This window comes from Thamnophis elegans, chromosome 5 (assembly GCF_009769535.1).
Source record: "Thamnophis elegans isolate rThaEle1 chromosome 5, rThaEle1.pri, whole genome shotgun sequence".
Lineage (NCBI taxonomy): Eukaryota > Metazoa > Chordata > Lepidosauria > Squamata > Colubridae > Thamnophis > Thamnophis elegans.
The window spans coordinates 52,387,448-52,406,649 of record NC_045545.1 but is presented as its reverse complement, the minus strand read 5'-3'; the positions used below and the strand labels follow the sequence as shown (position 1 = coordinate 52,406,649).

At 37.1% G+C, this 19,202-nt stretch overlaps 1 protein-coding gene across 1 annotated transcript in view; it reads right to left on the bottom strand.

Annotated features, from left to right (window-relative positions):
• Window positions 1-4,296: 4,296 nt before the first annotated feature.
• Window positions 4,297-19,202, bottom strand: part of ATP2B4 (ATPase plasma membrane Ca2+ transporting 4) — a 158,807-nt gene continuing 143,901 nt past the window's right edge. The window contains 3 exon segments of the mRNA XM_032218925.1: window positions 4,297-9,302; window positions 11,482-11,496; window positions 16,620-16,718. Of these exon segments, the coding sequence (XP_032074816.1) occupies window positions 8,997-9,302; window positions 11,482-11,496; window positions 16,620-16,718 (420 nt within the window). The 3' untranslated portion in view covers window positions 4,297-8,996.

The window sequence follows — 19,202 nt, the reverse complement described above, 5'->3', positions numbered from 1 at the left end:
CACTTGGAGTTCTGTATATAATAGCAGCATTTGAAGTTCCCTTTCTCCCATTGTAAGAATATACTGGGACGATTGAAGTATTTCCTTCCTTCCACATTAGGCACTGATAAATTCTTCATTTTGTGCTTGAATGTTAACCTTCCACTGAGTGTTTTTTGAAGGCCCACCACCTTGCTTCAACTAATCCTTGCATTATAAATAAAATATTAAACAGATTTCTAATATAACTCTATTCTAGCTTTCCCCAACCTGACCCCTTATCCTGAGGTGTGGATTTTAATTCTCAAAATTGCTGGCCGGTATGACCATTGTTTAGAATTTTGTGAGCTGAAGTAACTAGAGCAAGTACCTATGTACTTAGTTTTGGCACTGAAACCATTTCCAAAACAATTTGACGCTTGTTCTTTTTAATGCTCTTTTAATAACTCCATTTAGTAAAGAATCTTTTCTTGCCTTTTAGCATGAAAGATAAACAATCCAATTTAAAAGGGATTCCTTACGAGCCCATCTAGTAAGTGGAGCCAGCTGAAGTCTAAAGAAAACTAGGTTAAGGGAAAAACATGGTGAAAGGACACACTAGATACACATAGCACTATCCTGCAATTTGGAATGAGACTCCACATCCCAAACTGAACCACAAATACGCACATTTTTGGAACAAAGAATTAAGGAGAAGAATCAGCCACCAGAGCAGCGTTGGATACATCCAGAAACCAGGAACATACCAGGAAGTCAGAAAGAAATGGGCTTCATTTTTTGTTTCTTTTTATTTACCATATTAAAAAAATGCTTGCCCAGAAATGGATGGCCTCACAAGTTCAGTCTGGATTTGCCAGTGATACACTGTGAAGGGCCAAATGACAATGACAGACATCAAGGACAGAGGCAGCAAATACTTGGCACTGATATCTATTGAGGCTTTGCTCAGTTTCACTTTATTTGTAATTATTTATGTCACAAATTGAGGCAGTGCAACAATCTGCTTGGTCCAATTTTTGTTTAAAAGTAGGCAAATTAATAGCCTGAACAAGGCATTACAATACCATTTTCTAAAAATTTACATCAGCTAATCAATGAAACAGGTTGAAAAGTTGAGTTTAGCTAATGGCAAGGCCCAAAAGCAGCTAACAAATTAGCCAAAAAATAAACAAGAAATTATTTTGTTTTCTCAAAGGATGAGAAATGATTCTGCAACAGTGAAGATATTGCAGTTTTACTTAATTGGATCTATGTTTAGTTTTGTCTGCTGAAACCAATTAACTCAAAAAACATACATTGGCATCTAATATGATTTGGATATTTACTTACTATCTCCTCAGATCTCTTCTTTCACTCCTGCATTTTGCTGTTTTTCAATACCAACTCACAAAGTTTTAAAAAACACATAACCTCTTCCACATTAATATTTTAGAGTATTAGAGGCATGATGGAAATTAATCAAGGAGTGAAACTTAGAAATAAGGAGAAATTTTCTGATAGAACAATTAACCAGTGGAATGGCTTGCTTCTAGAAGTTATGAGTGGTCCATCACTGGAGGTTTTTAAGAAGAGATTGGACAGTCATTTGTCTGAAATGGTACAGGGTCTCTTATTTGAACAGGGAGTTGGCTAGAAGACCTCCAAGGTATCTTCCAACTTTGTTATTCTTTTAAAATAGATGTCTATTTGTGACCTGTCTGCATATACTTTATCTTTCAATGGCCCTTTTCAGGCATTTGGGAATACATGACATCTAGACAAGGCAGGATGGGATGAGAAGTAGCTCTGCCCTTCCAATCATGATCAGCCTCTCATCCATTTGATAGAAATTGCTTATGCTAACTCTAAGAGGCTCTTCTTAGAAATCTGATTTCTTCAGAATAGTAATTCAGAGTGCCTCTTCTGATATAGAAGGCTCTGATAATGCAGAAAACCTCCGTATTTGTTGAGAACGGTAAAGAAGCAAAATTGTATCTGTAATGCTACCAAACATGTAAAACTTAAGAGGTTGATTAGTATATATCCATTTATCCATATAGTGTTATTCAAGAATACATCTATTTCTTTCCCTCTCTCAGAAATCTGAGTCCAAATATGGTATTCCTAGGATTGGTTGGGACACCAATATCTTGATTTTTTTTTTTTAATCGTGCAATTCAAGTAACAGTAATTGCAAATAGGTAGTGTTATGAAATCTGCAGAAGACAGATCAGCAGCTTACCTAGGCAGCGGTGGGCTGGTTGGAAGGCACAAAAATGGCAGCTTTCACATCTGATAAAACTATGGCATGTAAAAGAAAAGAGCACCAATGACATAGAAACGAATAACCACAGAACATGTTCACTACAGATAACAGATGACTGTCACGTGAATTTTAATTTGGTTTCGTATGTGGCAGCATAGAAAAGACACCTAGGAATGCATAGCAATGCAGCCAGTTTGAATAACTACATCATGTTTAAATTTACTGGGTTATTTTGGAAGTAAAGATAACTTTAGTGACATTTATATGTCATGCTGTATTTAGTTTTATTCAGAGTTTTTCAGAAATGGATAACATGTATGGGAAGAAACTCAGGATCCTCTGGAAATCACTAGAAACTTTAGCAATTTCTATAAATATTTTGCCCTATTTAGAAATTGCTTTCCTAGTTTCAAAGAGAGCAGACTTCTGTGTTATGTTATCTGATTCATTTGACTGGTTGTGTTTTTAATCATGCTGCTTTGGTTTAAGGGGCATCCTAAACCTCTCAAACCAAACCAAACCAGCCAAATCACACAAGATTCTACTGAAAGCAGCATATTTAAGCTCATACACCTAAGTGTGTGGTTTCAGGAAGCAAATGGTATGCTGAATTATTTATCCCAATTTTGCTTTCCAAAATGTACAGCATGTTGAAGACTTTTCTTTAAAAAAAAACCTGATGAACCTACCTTGGCAAATGTTTTTCCCACATACACATTTAAATAAAACAACACAAAACTTTGTGAGACAAGAACTACTAAATTCTCGGAAATATTATGATTTCCCATATTCAGTACAAAAGCAGTAACTGTTGTTCAACTTTTAAAGGCTCTCAGATTCCCTGGCTAGATTGCTATTGTGACTATTTGTACTATTTTTGTCTGTTTTTTTAAAAAAAATCATAACCGGTCCTCTATTTGAATGAGACTTCCCAATTTTAAAAAATAAAAGAAGTTTCTAATATGCAATCAATGTGGACAAAATACTGATGAGGATGGGTTAGGGGTTACTACCGTAGTAACAAGCTCACTGAATCTTAACTTTCTCATATATGCTGCTCCTCCAAGTAGAATTTCTCTCTTTTTACATACACTGAATTCTGTCTTTATTTTTTATGTCCTTCCTCATTATTATCCGTAACATTTTAATTATTTTAATTATGCTTTAAAGGATGGCCTTATATTTAGCTGCTTCTCCTGCAGAACTACACTACTGAACTGGAGTGAATTCCTAACCAAAGCTTATCTCCAGTTTTCCTATAACACAGCTTCAAGTCCTTCCCATTAAGGATGCTTGATCAAGGGTTTTTCCATTGAATGAGGGCTTTTTCTAAAGAACTTTCTATTCAAAATATGAAGATCTCATATAAACATTACTCTTTTAGAAAATATCACATTGAAGCTTTGTCTCAATGTAACCATATTGTGCATCAGGACAGTAAAAACCATGACAATGTTCACTAAGTAATTCTTTTTAATCATCTATACCCATTCTGGATATGATAATGTTATATATTCACATAATATATTGCCAGAAACAAGAAGTTCAGCCATGGAAAGAATTCATGCTAAAAGTATGAACTGGCAATATTTTTAATTTAAATTTAAAATTGCAAAGCATTCTGCCTTTTCCAGTTTAAAATATTCATTTGGATTTTTGCATGTGTCATTGGCATAGATACTTAGCCTTGGCTAGAATTTGGTAGCTTTTTCTGGACCTTACGCAAGAGATAGCAAAACTGACACATACTATTTTGTGCAATTAACGATTTTAGATGGGTTTTTTTTTTAAAAAAATCATGTCACCTTTTAAAAATGTATAATTTTCACACTATGAATTTGGTCCAAGCTAACATTTTATAATAATTCATACTATTGCAGCTTCAGTAGATGATCAGTGACTTTATAAACTGATGGAACACATATTGAAGACATCACGATTACATGTGGGCACAGTTTATTCTCTCAATGCACTTGTGCACTGATTCTGCTTAACAGCAAAACAAGCTTTATTAGTTCCAAACCCTTTTCCTTTCTGTTGCACCTTACATATTAGCTTAATTTCCTTGCACTGTTTCCAATCAGAGCATTATCTATACTTAAAGTTTCAAATGTTACAGAAAAAGCTTTGTCAATCATGCCAACCCCATCCCTCTCTTTATTCTTTACCGAACAACTAAAAAGAAAAAAAAATCCCAAGAACCATATAAATACATGCAAAACATTTTACACAGAGATTAAATAATATCAAAATGCTATTACAGATCAGGTGCACTTTAAGCTAGACTCTAGAATATGGCAAACACACCAGGGTACATATTGCTTTGAAACCACACTTTTTAAGAACCATTTTGTCATGCATACCATATAATATTCAGTCTTTTGTTTTGTCTTTTTCTTTTTTTAATACAAAAATACCATTGCTTATTATACTAGTTATTGAAAAAGGGGAAACTTAAAATTCTTATCTGCATGCTTTTCAAGAGATTTAAATAAACACATATACAGTACTTATGTTAATACTATATATGTATTTATTTATGGGCAGAAAAAAACCTGAACAAGTAGTCTTAGCCATGGGTTTAAAGGGCACATGAATCTGTAGACTGGACTCCTTTTGTTTTTGGTTACTAGGAATATCGGCAGCTACAAAGCACAACAAAAAGTTAAGTAGAATAGAGTATTAGTGTGCAGCTATATCACTTTTAATATTGAAGCAATTCTAAAAGCATCATGGACTGAACTGAGAGTTCTATTTATTTCCTCTCTTTAGTGGTAGAACTAGATGTCCATGAATCCTTCATCAAGACCTTCGTAAAGAGTTATAGAGTCTGGTGAAGCTTATTCATAAAAGATTTCCATGACATATCTAGAAGCTGTAATTGTCTTCCTGTACATTTTAAAGCTGTGCCTGTTCTTAGGGTTATAACCATCCCAACAATTATTGTAATCTCATCAAGAACTATGGTGGGTCAGAAAACAAATGCTGAACTAGGAGTGCTCAGCAAATACTGATCCATTAAAAATTAAATATGCGGTCATTGAATTGAAATTATTGGAGATCTTTAGTGGATTTGCTTGCAGCCTGGTTATAATGGGTGTTTGTGTCGGTCCTTAGATCAAAAGCTACATGAATGTGTTTTATACTACTGCTCAAATATTACCAAAAAAAGGTGGGTTATGGTATAAATCTTCATTTAGATTGCCCATGGCTAAAATTACAATTAGATTTGTTTTCCTCTTAGAAATGCCTTTTTAAATAATATTTTCCTAAAACGTATTGCACAAAACTTAAAAAATTAAACTAGATCCCTGTGCTATAGAATAAAAAGAACCAATTGCACAGTTTTAACTCCTGAAAATGGATATTTTTCACTGCACGTAGGAAATAATGTAATGTCTTTGGTACCAATGTGCCAATTTGTTTAACAAAAAGATTATATTAAGAAACAGATGAAAAACTGCTCTAGGGCCCAGTTCATTTCTTTAAAAAATAAAACATCCCAAGCATAATAATGTGCACAAGAGGATACTACTTCATCTTCCATCTGGCATGGCACAATCATGAATTATTTCTCCCTCCCATTATCATTTGCTTCCTGCAAATATAGTTTTGTTTCTAACGGCATACTTTCTGTTGTAAGAAATTATAACCTACCACCACCCAGCAAGGATAGACTATACTGATAAATGGAGTTGTTCGCAGGAACCACTTTATTTGGATGCTAGCTACATCCAGAAGAATGCTGCATAGGGTAAAAATAAAATAACACAACATAACATAAAATAAAGTGTGCACTTTGTACTGAAGAGCTGATCTTTGCTGAACTGGGTTTACTTGCCTTTTCTCAGATGGCTGATGCAGTCAACTTTGGACAGAACTGTTCAACTATTTTGACATAAGGAAGGATTTAATTGAAAAGAAATCCCTCTTTTTCCTTAGGCAGAGGATCAAAAGTATTAACGGAACCAGCAAGGTGGCCAATGGGCGAGTTTGCGCATCCATAAATTTGCAAAGTGGACTCCTTGCTTTCATTTTAAGTCCTCTCTTGTGGCGGCATATTCTACAGCTCTTGAATAACTTCAGCCAATTTTATAACCAAAACTAAATTAGGAAAAACTTAACTATTTTACATTTAAAAATGTATGCACGGTAAAACGCTTATACTTTAAGCAAATTTCCATATCAACATAATTTATATAAAAAACAGTTTTGTATAACACAACTGACTTTATTACAAGATGGCTGTTCAGAGAAAGGAAGCTGACAAGAGTCTGACCAAACATTCATTTTCCACTGCCAGCCATGTGACTACATTCCACTGCAGTTACGTAACTCACAGCTTTGTTTCTTTTAAACAAAATACATATGGCTGACTTAAAAATATACGTTTCTGATCTAAAGAAAACTATATATTTTTTGCATAATATTTATATAATTATCCTCTGTCCCCTGAGGAAACTAGACAGAAAAAAGGAAAAAAATGGGTAAAAATGTAGGCCAGATAGCTCACTGCAATCTGTCAATTACAGATAGTTGGAGTGAGTTTCTTCGTCTTCAAAAAAACTGTTTGAATTAAAAAAATCATCCAAACATAAAATAAAATCAGTAATCCCTCCCCCAAATAATTCACAAATATTCATACAGGTGCCTAAACCCCCTTTTGTTTTTTGCAAGTAGTTAAAATAGAAAAATGACCTCGAAGCATTGCAATATTTTGAACAGAATGAAATGAAATGGGGCGCCCTTCCCCTTATCTGATAGGTTGCACAACAAGAAACAGAGCTCCCCCCACCCCTAAGTCCTCCCAATCTATATAGTTCAGATGAAAGGAATGAAATGATGTATCTGGAAGGAGGGGTGAGAATGACTTAGGGCCTTAGTTGCAATTCAGAGGGTGGAACGTTTTCCCCAGATAATGGCAGTTTGCTGAGCCCAGCATACAAGTCCTCTTTACAGCAACCCTGGAAAAGAACAGCTATGGAAAAAGAATCTTCATCAGTCTACTTTGAGCTCAGGATGAAATTCAATGACCAATCAAACAGCTAGAAGGATTTGGGCTTAAAGGGTCGAAATCAAGGGACTTTCCTTCTTGGTTCGTTTTGTGTTTGCTTAAGGAACACTTCTCTCTTGGCAAAGTACTGGACTCAAATATGACAGGCAGTGCTTTGGGAAGTGCTTAGACAAGGCACAGGAGTTTCTGCTGTGCATTCTTCCAAAGGGAAAGGGAAAAGCAGTTTGAAAAAAAACCCAATTCCAGCAAAAAATTGCATACATTTGAATCCTGGGAAGATGATCAGACAATAAAACTTTCAAAAGAAGTAGGAACAGTTAGGTTCTTTTTGCTTCCAGGTAGTACTTTCCAAAAAAGCACTGTGAACTAACATAAGGGACTAGATTAGTGCATGTTTGGTTAGATGCCCCACTACTCGTGCAGAAATTCGATACAAGCAGTTTCAGCAGGACATCCTATTCACTGCCCATATGGCTATGGTTTGTAAGGGTGAAATAGTGACCTCCCACCAGACCAGCATCTCAATATTGTAACTGTATCAAGATAAGACCAGCAAGCATGTTTAACAAGAAACGGGGAGAATCTTATTCTTATCAATTAAGGAAAGTGCTTTGTGCCCCAATACTACACAGTATGTCCCAAATGTACAGAACTGATTCATTTACATTTTCCATACACACAAACATTCTGTGTAGGTATTTGTAGCCAAGACATTTTCCTGTACTTTTTCACTCTTCATCATTCAAAATGCATTAAAAAAGGGTAAGAACTGACAGACTCTTATTAGAGCTGGCATTTATAGCTTGCACTCTCCAAAGAACTGGATGCTTCTAATAATCCAAATAAAAATTAGGCAGAAGTAACAAGCCAATACTTGTTCCATCTTGTTTGGAATCAGAGGGGTTGAGATGTTCACCATACTGATGACATATTCACCTGATGTTCAGAATGATGAAATTCCAATTAAACAAATAAAATGTAGTACATAAACGTATCTCGGCTAATATATAATTCCAAAATATTTTGATCTGAAATCATAAAAAGTAATTTTTCATTAAAAACCAAATCCCTTAACATTTAATTCTCTCATGATATACGACACTGTTGTATCTCCTTATGATTAGCTTTATTCCTTTTTAAAAATATATATTTTAAGACTGTCTATATATTCCTCCTTATCTTTTGTGACTGATACTACCCTGGAAACAAAGAGATAATAAAAGCAAAATAGTATAAGAATGGATACTAGATCTTCCCCAGCTTGCTCTGTGTAAGACTGGGTTCACATCTAACTTACTCAGATTAAACCCCCCCACCTTTAACAACATTCCTATGACACTCATTGTCATCTTCCCAAGGACATATAAAAGCATCTAGGATTCTGATTCTATTAACAAAATTAAGAAAATATCTTGCAACTGTGCCATAGATGCTATACACCAAACTTTTAAAGGGTATCTAGAGCTTCTCTATTTAAGCATATAACTTGAGCAAGGAGAAAAATTTACTACTACAGACATGTGATACCCAATTTGAGAAGATGATGATCACACTGGTGATTTCTTTCATGAGGGAGGCACCTCTGCCAAGCAATTTGTTGAAAATACAACTCTACCCAGGTGATACCATGATTTCTGCAGCCAAGAAATCATAAAGAGGATGGAGAGGAAATTGGCCAAAGTAGCTGCAGTGTATAGTCAGATATTGGTGCCTATGTTGCCTAGAGAAAGGGGAAGCAGGAAGGTCAAAGTTCAGAGATCAAACTGATGTTTCCAAGCTGTGTAAAGGGCTTTCTGGCTCTGGCATGGTGTCCTCAGCTATATTGCTGTCCATTGCATTGTTATTTGTGTTGAGGGGTGAGGACTCCCCTGGGCTCTCTTCACTTTGCTTTTTAAGTTCTTCAGCTTCCAAGTCTTCATCAGTGCCATCGAGGAATGGGGTCTGAGGCTCGTCTTCCTCGTGGATGAACTCTGGATGAGTCATGAAGTTATGAATGGAGCTTCTGGATTCGGGTTTCTGGAGGCCTTCATACAAGGAGCTACGGAACGCATTCACCACCTTGATCTATACCACAGGAGGATGAGGGATGAAAATAAAAACAAGCAAACACAAAAGTGAGTGATAGCAAGAGGCAGTCTTTAAGGATTTCAGGGGGAGGAAGAGTGTAATAAATATAACGAAATCAACAGAAGCCGCAATAATTGTTTTGAACAAAAAGAAATATCAATATGAAAGTCAGGCACTGTACATGTGATGGGGCAACCAACTATGAGAAGGCTTCAGGAGCTGCAAGAAAAGACATGTCACATTTCTAACAGTAATTTTGAAATGCAAGGACATTTAAAGCACAGTTGTCTTTCAACAAAACTATCCATATGGAGCAGCTCAAAAGCAATTAAAACATACACATTCTCAAAGTGCAGATTTGCTTCAAGGCAAAATTGGGGTGGCAAAAGATGGTGGTTTTTAAATTCCCAAACTTATAAAGATTTAATTGGCTGAAATGTGTTGCACACAAAAATGGTCAAGACCGTGTACCATAGCAAATCCAAGCAGAATGATGAACATATCAGTGAGCATGCAGTAGTAAGGAGGCTATTAAACTGGAACCCAGGCTAGGCGCTCTTGTGTTTGGAAACTGGCACTCATTTCCAAGAGCAGTTAATACACAGCTTATTCAACGGGGATGTCTAGCACTCACTGCTGCTCTGGGAAAGAGCCCATCACTTCTCTTAGCTTGTGACAGTAATGTTCAAAGGTAAGAGTAAGGCAACTCATGCCCTCAGGGTTGAGTTTCTAGCAGCTGAGATTTAGGGAAGATAGAAATAAATGAGGTCACAAAATCCCATGGTCTTAGTAATTCTTTGGTTATTTTGATAGTGTCTGACTCAGACTTAAGACATTTCTGTCCTTTCATTCCTTCTTCTGATCACAGTTTCTTCGGTCACAGAAATAATATAAATCATATATGCATACCAAAAAAGCATTATTGAAATTGGGATTCAGACATCTTCCCTCTGCGAGATGAATCATGTTGCTGCGAAAATGATGCTCAAACAAATCAACGTATCAAACATGATGATCAAAGCTTGCTATTGTTCATATTAAGCACATACGTACATACATTAAATATAGGCAATACTATCAGCATTCCACTGAGACTTCTATGCAAAACATATCCCCAAAGCAAATTAAAATAGTGCATCTTAATACAATCCACATTTTATGCACTGATGAGCTAAAATAAACAAAATGGTGTAATGAATCTCAAATTCAAATAACTGTTCAAGCATATCTATAGGAAAAAAAACCTATTTTATATCCAATTATTCCTAACAATAAATACATAGTAGCAACACCTAAAATCCCTCTTCAGTTCTCAGAAGTAGATAGGTGGGTGGGAACAAATTTGCTCAATATTTTCAATAGTATAACATAAAGATTTATTTAAAGAACTCCACAGTATTTTGAAAATGGTATTTTAAAGGAACACAATGGGATTTCCCCCCCTCTTGCTACATTTACTGGGATGACTTATACCTTGTTTCCCTGAAATAAGCCCTCCCCGAATAACAAACCCAATTGGGCTTTTGAGCGCATGCACTAAAATAAGCCCTCCCCAAAAATAAGCCCTCCCCAAAAATATTGCAACACAGCAGCAGTCATGAGGTGACCACACTTGCCGTCTCCTGCACCTCAAAAATAATAAGACTGTCCTGAAAATAAGGCCAAGCGCTTATTTCAGGGGTCTTATTTTCGGGGAAACATGATATTAGTTCTTAACGCTTCTCTGAAACAATGATACCAGAAAGCAACTTCCAGTAACACATGATGGCGTAAAGCTGCTGGTGATAGGACAATGCTTAAGGCCTGTTCTATCCACTGCTTTCTTTCTGCAGCTCTCTTGTCTACCAGCCAGATTTAAAGCACTGTGATTATGACAAAAATCTTGGAGGGAATGCAATTACAGTGCAGAAAGAAAATAAAGGGGGTGGGGGAGGAGAATCCCTCCAGCAGGGTGCTTCTCTGTTGTTTATTTCTTCATTCTCCAGCTTCCTAATCTTGTTTTGAGCATCTGAAACAGCTACTAATAAAATGCAAATTAAAATAAGTTTTATAAAAAAGAGTGGATGAAATAGGCATTTTGAATAGTCTTATAAAGAAAGAGAACAAACACAACTTCCAAGAATGGCTTGTGCTGTCTAAGAGCATGCCAGATGAATAGACCTCTGCCAGCAGAGGCATATTTAGAAGGAACCTCCCTGGGCATCTTTATGATAGACAGGTTTCTACTGAAACAGTACAAGCAGTATTTCAAATACTCAGGCCTTAAGGACAGGGGAGGGATTCAGCTGGTTCGCACCCGTTTGGGTGAACCAGATGTTAGTTTTTCATCCTATTCACAGAACCGATTATTGCAAGGACTGGCTGGCCCCACCCACTCCTCGCCTCCCCGGAGTCTCCACGTGGCCTGTTCATCATACTAGGTAAGTGCAGGGCGGAGGCTCTGGGAGGGCAAACAACAGGCCTCCCAGAAGTCCAAAAGTGGGCCTCTTTCTGGCCTCCGGAGGAGGCTGTTTTCACCCTCCTGGAGGCTTGGAGAAGCCTCTGGAGAGCAAAAAACGGGCCTACTGGAAGTTTCAGAAATGCAAAAACAGGCCTGTTTCTGGCCTCTGGAGCCCATGGGAGTCTGTTTTGCCCTCCTGAAGGCTCAGGGAAGCCTCCGGAGGGTGAAACACAGGCCTGCCAGAAGTTCGAAAACAGGCCTGCTTTTGGCCCTCTTGGAGACTCAGGGAAGCCTCCGGAGCCTCTGGAGGGTGAAAAACGGGCCTTCTGGAAACGGGCTCGTTTTGGGCTTCTGGAGGGCCTCTGGAGCCCCTTTTCACCTGTTGGCTTTTTTTAAAGGTAATTTGAATGTTCAGCTCTCTCCAATCTGAATCAGGATTACAGATGAGAGGAAATCATGTAAGCATTTTTCTACTCATACACACATAAGGGTCTTGAAAGCCAATAAAGTAGGATGGTTGAGGTACTGAATTTGGTCTTGAGCAGCACTGGGTGATTTGGGAAACACTCTCTCTGCCCAACCTATCTCATGGGATTTTCCCCAATAAAGATTATTGGAAAATGTCAGATTTATTCTGATGCCCATGAAAAGATTGTTTTGAGTAAATATCTTTGGAGAAGGCCCAGCATTGCCTCCTTAGTGTATTTTTCTCACCTTATATAAATACTGCAAGAGATTAGAAAACAGCATAGCCCTTTTAGAAGACACCAACAAATACCATGAGACTACGGTATCCTACTTGAATCTGAATATATTGCCTGCTACCGTAACTCTACAATATCTTTAATCGAGATCAGGATCCATAGTCATCTATAAAAGGTTTCCCCCCCACTTCCCCCCCCCTCAGGCATATTTTCTCTATGTTGATTCCAAACTAGTGAATGGGTTCAACAGAAGTAGAAAAGCTAAGTTACTTATAGGTGTTAATTCATATAACAGTTTTGCTTTTAGGCAACCGTTTTTATTCTCAATCAGTCAATTCAATTGCCAATAGACTGGATGGTTTTGTTTGTTTCAATTAGGAGAATTGAAAATATTGCAAATATTTATCCCAAAGAGTTGGGAGATCCTTTGAAAAGCCTGAGAAGTTACAAAGGAACAAAAGCTTCTATGAAACTCACTTTCAATAAAATTTAAATCTTCTGAAATACTAAAAAAACCTTCCCTAAATGATAACATATTGCAAACTGCTTAGAGTCATTGACTGAGATAGGTGACTATAGAAATTGATTGACTGATTGATTGAATACTGTATTTTTTGGACTATAAGATGTATAAGACGCACCAAGATTCGAAGAGGTAAGGAAGAAAAAAAGTTTTTGTCTTCCCCGGCCCCCAGGAGCACTCTGCAGGCTTCAGCAGGGCTGAGGTAAGGCAAAAAAACGCTGTTTTTCACCAAAATGGGGGTATTTGTCCCTTCCTCCAGACCTGCTGAAGCCTGCAGACTGCTTCTGAGGGGTGGGGGAAAGCAAAAACACCCCCGTTTTGGTGAAAAATGGTCTGTTTTTTCCCATTTTTTCACAAAAATGGGATGCGGGGCAGGGCTTCAGGAGGCCAAAAATGGCTGTATTCAATGTATAAGACACACCAACATTTCCACGCTCTTTTAGGGGGAGGAAAGGTGCGTCTTATACTCCAAAAATACGGAATATACTTAAACTACTTCTGGGATTCCATGGCAAGTGCAATGTTTACTGGTTATTTTGGGGGAGACTATATGAAAAGGGTCCCATGAAGATAAAGAATTTGAAAAAAAAAGTACTATTCAAGGGGATCACCAGAGCTTTCCTAGTCTCAGTGGAATCTACTCAGATGGGCCCACTTAGTTATGAGAGAACTCAGGCACTGAGACTTCCCCACCTGAGGTAACTGATGGCAGGAGGAAAGGGTCATACAACCTCTTGTTTTTCTACTGAAGCACTACACCTGACTCCTACAAAGATCTGCCCTTACATCATCAGTCATGCCAAGCATCTTTCCCTTCTTCTTCTCCCTATGGGATAAAATTTGAAAGAGTGGAGCATGAGTAGGCCACCTACACTGCTTCATGTTATTAATGATATCTTAGGGCACTGAAATAGTACACAGTTTTTAGAAATCTACATCATTTGTGTCAAGACCAAACATACTATAGGTAAAGAAGAAATAAAGCATGTCTTCAATTATTCATATCCTCAAAAGAGTCTTCCAAATAATAAAGTTTCTGAAAAAGAGACTTGTACTTTTCAACACGTCTGATCCCTCATCAAAAGGAAAAAAAGTATACATTAGTTTCCACAACTATCTGCTCATGTCTGTTTCATTAGTAGACAGAAAATAAAAACAGATGCATTTTCCATTTCTTTTGAGTGGAATAGGCCCAGTGGTGGGTTTCAAAAATTTTAGAACCTCTTCTGTAGGTGTGACCTGCTTTGTGGGAGTGACTTGCCGGCCATGTGACCGGGTGGGAGTGGCTTGCTGGACATGTGACCGGGTGGGAGTAGCTTGTCAGCCATGTGACTGGGTGGCCGTGGCCAAATTGTGGTGAAACTCACTTAACAACGCTCTTGCTTAGCAACCAAATGTTGGCTCAGAAACTGGCATTTGAAGCATGCAAGTCTTAAAGCTGTCAAGTTACAAGACTCTTGTACCCCTAACCCTTTAGAAAAAACCCAAAGGGTGTTCAAACTTGACAGGTCTAAGACTTGTGGACTTCAACTCCCAGAATTCCTCCTCTCGTTCTTCATCTTGATGATGTTCGGACGGCGGGGGGAGGGAGCTGGAACCGGTTCTAAATGGCACTGTAGATTTGTGGAACCTCTTCTATAGAAGAGGTTAGAACTGGCAGGAACCCACCCCTGAATAGGCCATAGGCTATTTAGTTCTCCTCTGAAAATCTAAGGACATTAGTTCCTTCAGAAACTTATCAGAAAATGATCCTTAATTATAAACTGCCATGAGCAAGATGTACTCCCTATTGCAATTTACTGTTTTTCTAAGTCATCCTTCGAGTACACTGCAATTGTTTTTAAGGACTGTAGAAGAGAGAAGGAAGGAAGGAGGGGCAGACAGATGAAGGAGGCATGGACAGGTATCTTTGTAAGGGCAGCAAAAAAGATTGAGACAACTGCATAGACAGTGCATAAAGAGAAAAAACATAGTATTTGACATAATTAGTATGTAGTGGGAAATTATATTCCCATTTAAATAAGATTTCTTCTTGAGACACAAATTAATGCTTCTATGAGTCATAAAAATATGTGCGGTTCCTTAAATGTGGTGCATAAATTTAAAAATGAATATATAATTTTTAATAAATTACTTCTTTCTTTGGAGGCACAATCAGAGAAACAATGGCAGGGGTGTGCTCCTCCAGAAATAATACTTGCATACAAATGAAAAATAGGAATATACATTAAATGCATGATATAAATCATTTTTAAAAATTCCCTTGAATTCTTAAGAAAAGTGAGGTAAACGAATGCATGTTGCATTGGAAAACACATACTGAACAGAATTTAAAAAAAACAGTGGAAAAATGTATGACCATAGATGCAATACTTGTTCTTAATACTTGTTTTTTTGTGGAGAAAGAAAGAATACTATTGGTTGAATAGCAAAACACAACTGACTGCCAGTTCTATGAAGACATACAAAGCAGCACTTAATTAAAATGGGAAAAATTGTAAAATCTTTTTTACAAGTATTATTTTGCAAGACATGTTGTAGGCCTCCCATCTTTTCTTGGACAAATAATTACTGCTTCAATACATAGAAATTTTAATTTCTGGACCATTAAACTGCTTAATTATGTAGAAGCACAAAAACAAAATGTAGAAATTCATCATATGGCTCTGTCGAGAACGTAAAACTAGAAACTGAATGTAAAAATGGTGATCTTGAGATGGTATACAGAAAGTTTTATAAATAATCAATACACCCCAAACTAGAAAACAAAAAAAATTAAATGGCATAAATCATGTGATAAATTCAGTGTTTTAGCTAAATCAATTTGTTAAAAAATTCTACACAAATGTTATCTGCTTTGTGGCATATACTTTTTTTCTCCACCTAGTTATGGTTGAGATGCTTGCGTTGAAGGGGAGTTTAAGGTGTAAGGAAATGTCCAATGGCTTTTAGGGGTGTAAGATAAAGCTTTCAGAAAATGTTATGTTGCACATTTATTCAGAAATAATTTCCAGAGAGTTCAGAAAGGGTAAATGTTAAGTTAGTAAAACATGCAGAAGACGCTTCTTCAGTGGCAAACTTGCTTCCCATTATGGAATAATATGAATACCAAAAAGCTAAGCCTGCTATTGCACGCCTTTGTTTTCATATTTTCAAATCTGTGGTGGTTATTCCCTTTATTATATGTTCCATCTTTACCTCTAAGAAAGACATCAGGCTTTTAAAAATTCCTACAGGGAATATGGGAATTCTAATTCAGTCCTGCAGGAAGGAAAAGAGTTGCAATAGGGAAGGACAAAAGGCAGAGAAAGAACGAAAAGGAATTTTAAAACAATGTTAAGGATGCAAGATTTTTTTTAAAAAAAAGTTAAACACACACAGAGAAATAGAAAGAAAATTGTCCCGTCCCCCCCGTACTTCCTCCCAATTCTCAAGATAAGAACCATGAGTCCAATTATAGGTTAAAAGAAAGGGAAAAAGAACAGGCTTGGTTAGCTTTGTGCGAGTGCCTTTGGTGTTATTAGGAAGTCTGCATTGAATAGACTATCACTCACTGCCCGCAGGAGGAGATGCAGCAGCAGCAGCAGCAGCAGAAGTGGTGGGAGTGGAATTGACGGAGGAAAGAGCTACATGGGTTGGCTAGAAACATTTTTTACATCGTGGTGTTGGCTCACGATGGAAGGCTGTCTCCTGAGGGCTCCCTGTAAAGAGGAGGCGCCGGTCTGGAATGTGTAAACTACGTCCATCTGCAAAGAATCAGAGAGTGAGATATCTTTGTCCCACAATCAAAAGAGGAAAATGAAATAGGATAATGGAAGGGGAAGCTGACAGACAAAGGATACAGATACATACCATAAGGAACAAAAGTGGAAGGGGAAAATGGAGAAACCCAGTACATCCCACACAGTTTCAGCAGTTAATCTAAAGGGAAAGCGGTTAAGCAAAGAGATTCCAGTCTTTTTTTTCCTTCCGATTCCCAATTCAACCTGCTGTCTACTTGAGTCTAGCTGTTTGTATATGTGAATATGATTTTTTTTGGGGGGGGGGGGAGAAACATTTCTGCGATTGCTCATCTTATTTCTGTAAAAAACCCTAGGAATACATTTAGGCTTTTAAGAGAATGTAACTACATACATGTGCCTACAGAATTATTACGCAGAGTGAAGCAGCAGGGCAAAAGAACTTGAAATAAAGGTACTCTGCAAGTACAGTGCGTCGTGGAGAAAATGTGCATGTAAGCAAAGTGCTGTATGATGCAAAAATGCAGCATGCACATCTAGAAACATCAGTGAAATAACACATTTCCAAATGTTTGTTCTAATGCAAATGTTCTTAAAAGATATCAATGTCAGCTCAAAACAAGCAATAGAAAAGTGGTGTGTGCTAAGTTTATCTCTAACGTACAAACTCTGGAATCATCGTGAGACATTTCTTTTTAACTAATGTTAGGAAATGAGTAATATAGTAACCAAGCAGAATTAATTGCAGCTGACCAAGTCATCCCAAAGCAGCAAATACATATAAGCATGCAGGGGTTTCATAGTAGAAGTTTTTTTTTCCACCTTATTATTCCAGATTTGGCAAATGCAGGCATAGAATGCTGCTGTCTTGATACAACCCCTGGTGTTCTAGGTTACTAGCAAACGGTTTTGTTTCGATTGGAAAGTAAGGAGGGAAAAACATAGTGCATTCTGTAATTCAATCATGTAAACAGTAAAAAAAAGAATCCCAGCTATATTTCTTGGGGAGGATGAGAGAGAGAAAGATAAATGTAAACTATTTTGGGAAAACTGCAATTCTGTAAGCTTTGTTTTTCAGATTCAAGACTGATTTGCATGCTGTATTATTAATAACAATCACCACAACCACAACCACCCCCCAAGATGTGTAATTTTTAGTATTTAGCATAGCTGGCAGTGTTTTTTAAGTCAGTGGCTATGGAAAGGTCCATCAATGGACTGATTCTTTCACAAAGTGGACAGGGTCACCCTTTCTTCCTCCTTATTAGCTTGATAGGGTTTCTCCTCCCCCCCTGCATTTTTTATACCACCATCATAAGAAACTAACTCAGTTTTATAAATTCCGATTTATATCTATTTGTACCTACCATCCACAGGTGAGTCTGGAATAGAAAGAGGAGGGTATATACTTCTGAATGGTTCTCCTTCCAAAGATTTTGAGCAAATCAGCTTAACGTACTAAACCAAGCTATGTGTTCAAGCATTCTGTTGTTCTGCTCTTGAAAGCATTTTGTGCACTTCAGGTCTCACAACTACCCCTGTGGCATATCTCAGGCAGAGAGTGACATGCAAATGTGACTTTGCCTTGCTAATAAAAGACAGTACCAGAGTTCAGTAAACACATGCAGCCTAAGATATTTTCAGTGGATTCATTGCCCTCAAATACATCTTTTGCTTTTCATTTGTACCCATAATCGTACATTTTGTTTTATTTTAATCAATGCATTGTACAAAGACCCATTTTCAAGATGACATACATTAAAATTCCCAGGCATAAGTACCTTTAAGACAATATTCCTTCTTTTAGGACCTCATTTTCTACTCTGGAAATAAACTCCTACAGGAGTATTTCTCAACCATGGCAACCTTAAGATGTATGGACTTCAACTCCCTAGCCAATCATAGAGAATTCTGGGAGTGGAAGTCCATGTATCTTAAAGTTGCCACAAGTGAGAAACAGTGACCTACAGTAATGAATGGCATATTCTCTTTAGAATCATTTGGAGTGGGGAAGCTTTCACTAATAATAATAATAATAATAATATAATAATAATAATAATAATAATAATAATGGCTACCTCGCTATTTGGAAATTTTACATTTATCAGAGTTGAACATTCTGATTCTACAAAAAACCACCCTACTTGGGACAGCTTATATCCTCCGACGTTACCTTAACAGTTCCTAGGTGCTTGGTTAGGACTCGAGCTGTTGAGCTACCAACCAGCCCAAAGGCTGTGAAGCTCACCAAGATTAACATAATAATAATAATAATAATAATAATAATAATAATAATAATAATGACTGTGCAACAAATTATAATTTATCAAGGAGAAGATAACGTTAATTTAGCTTTTGGGATTTCTAGTTATAAAACTCAATGCATCTCAATCCTAAAATTGCTCTCTTTCCCATGCTTCTTTTTGTTTATTATACCAGTAATCTCTCTAGGTGGAGAATAGGAGAACATAGCTTAATTTACATAGCGGA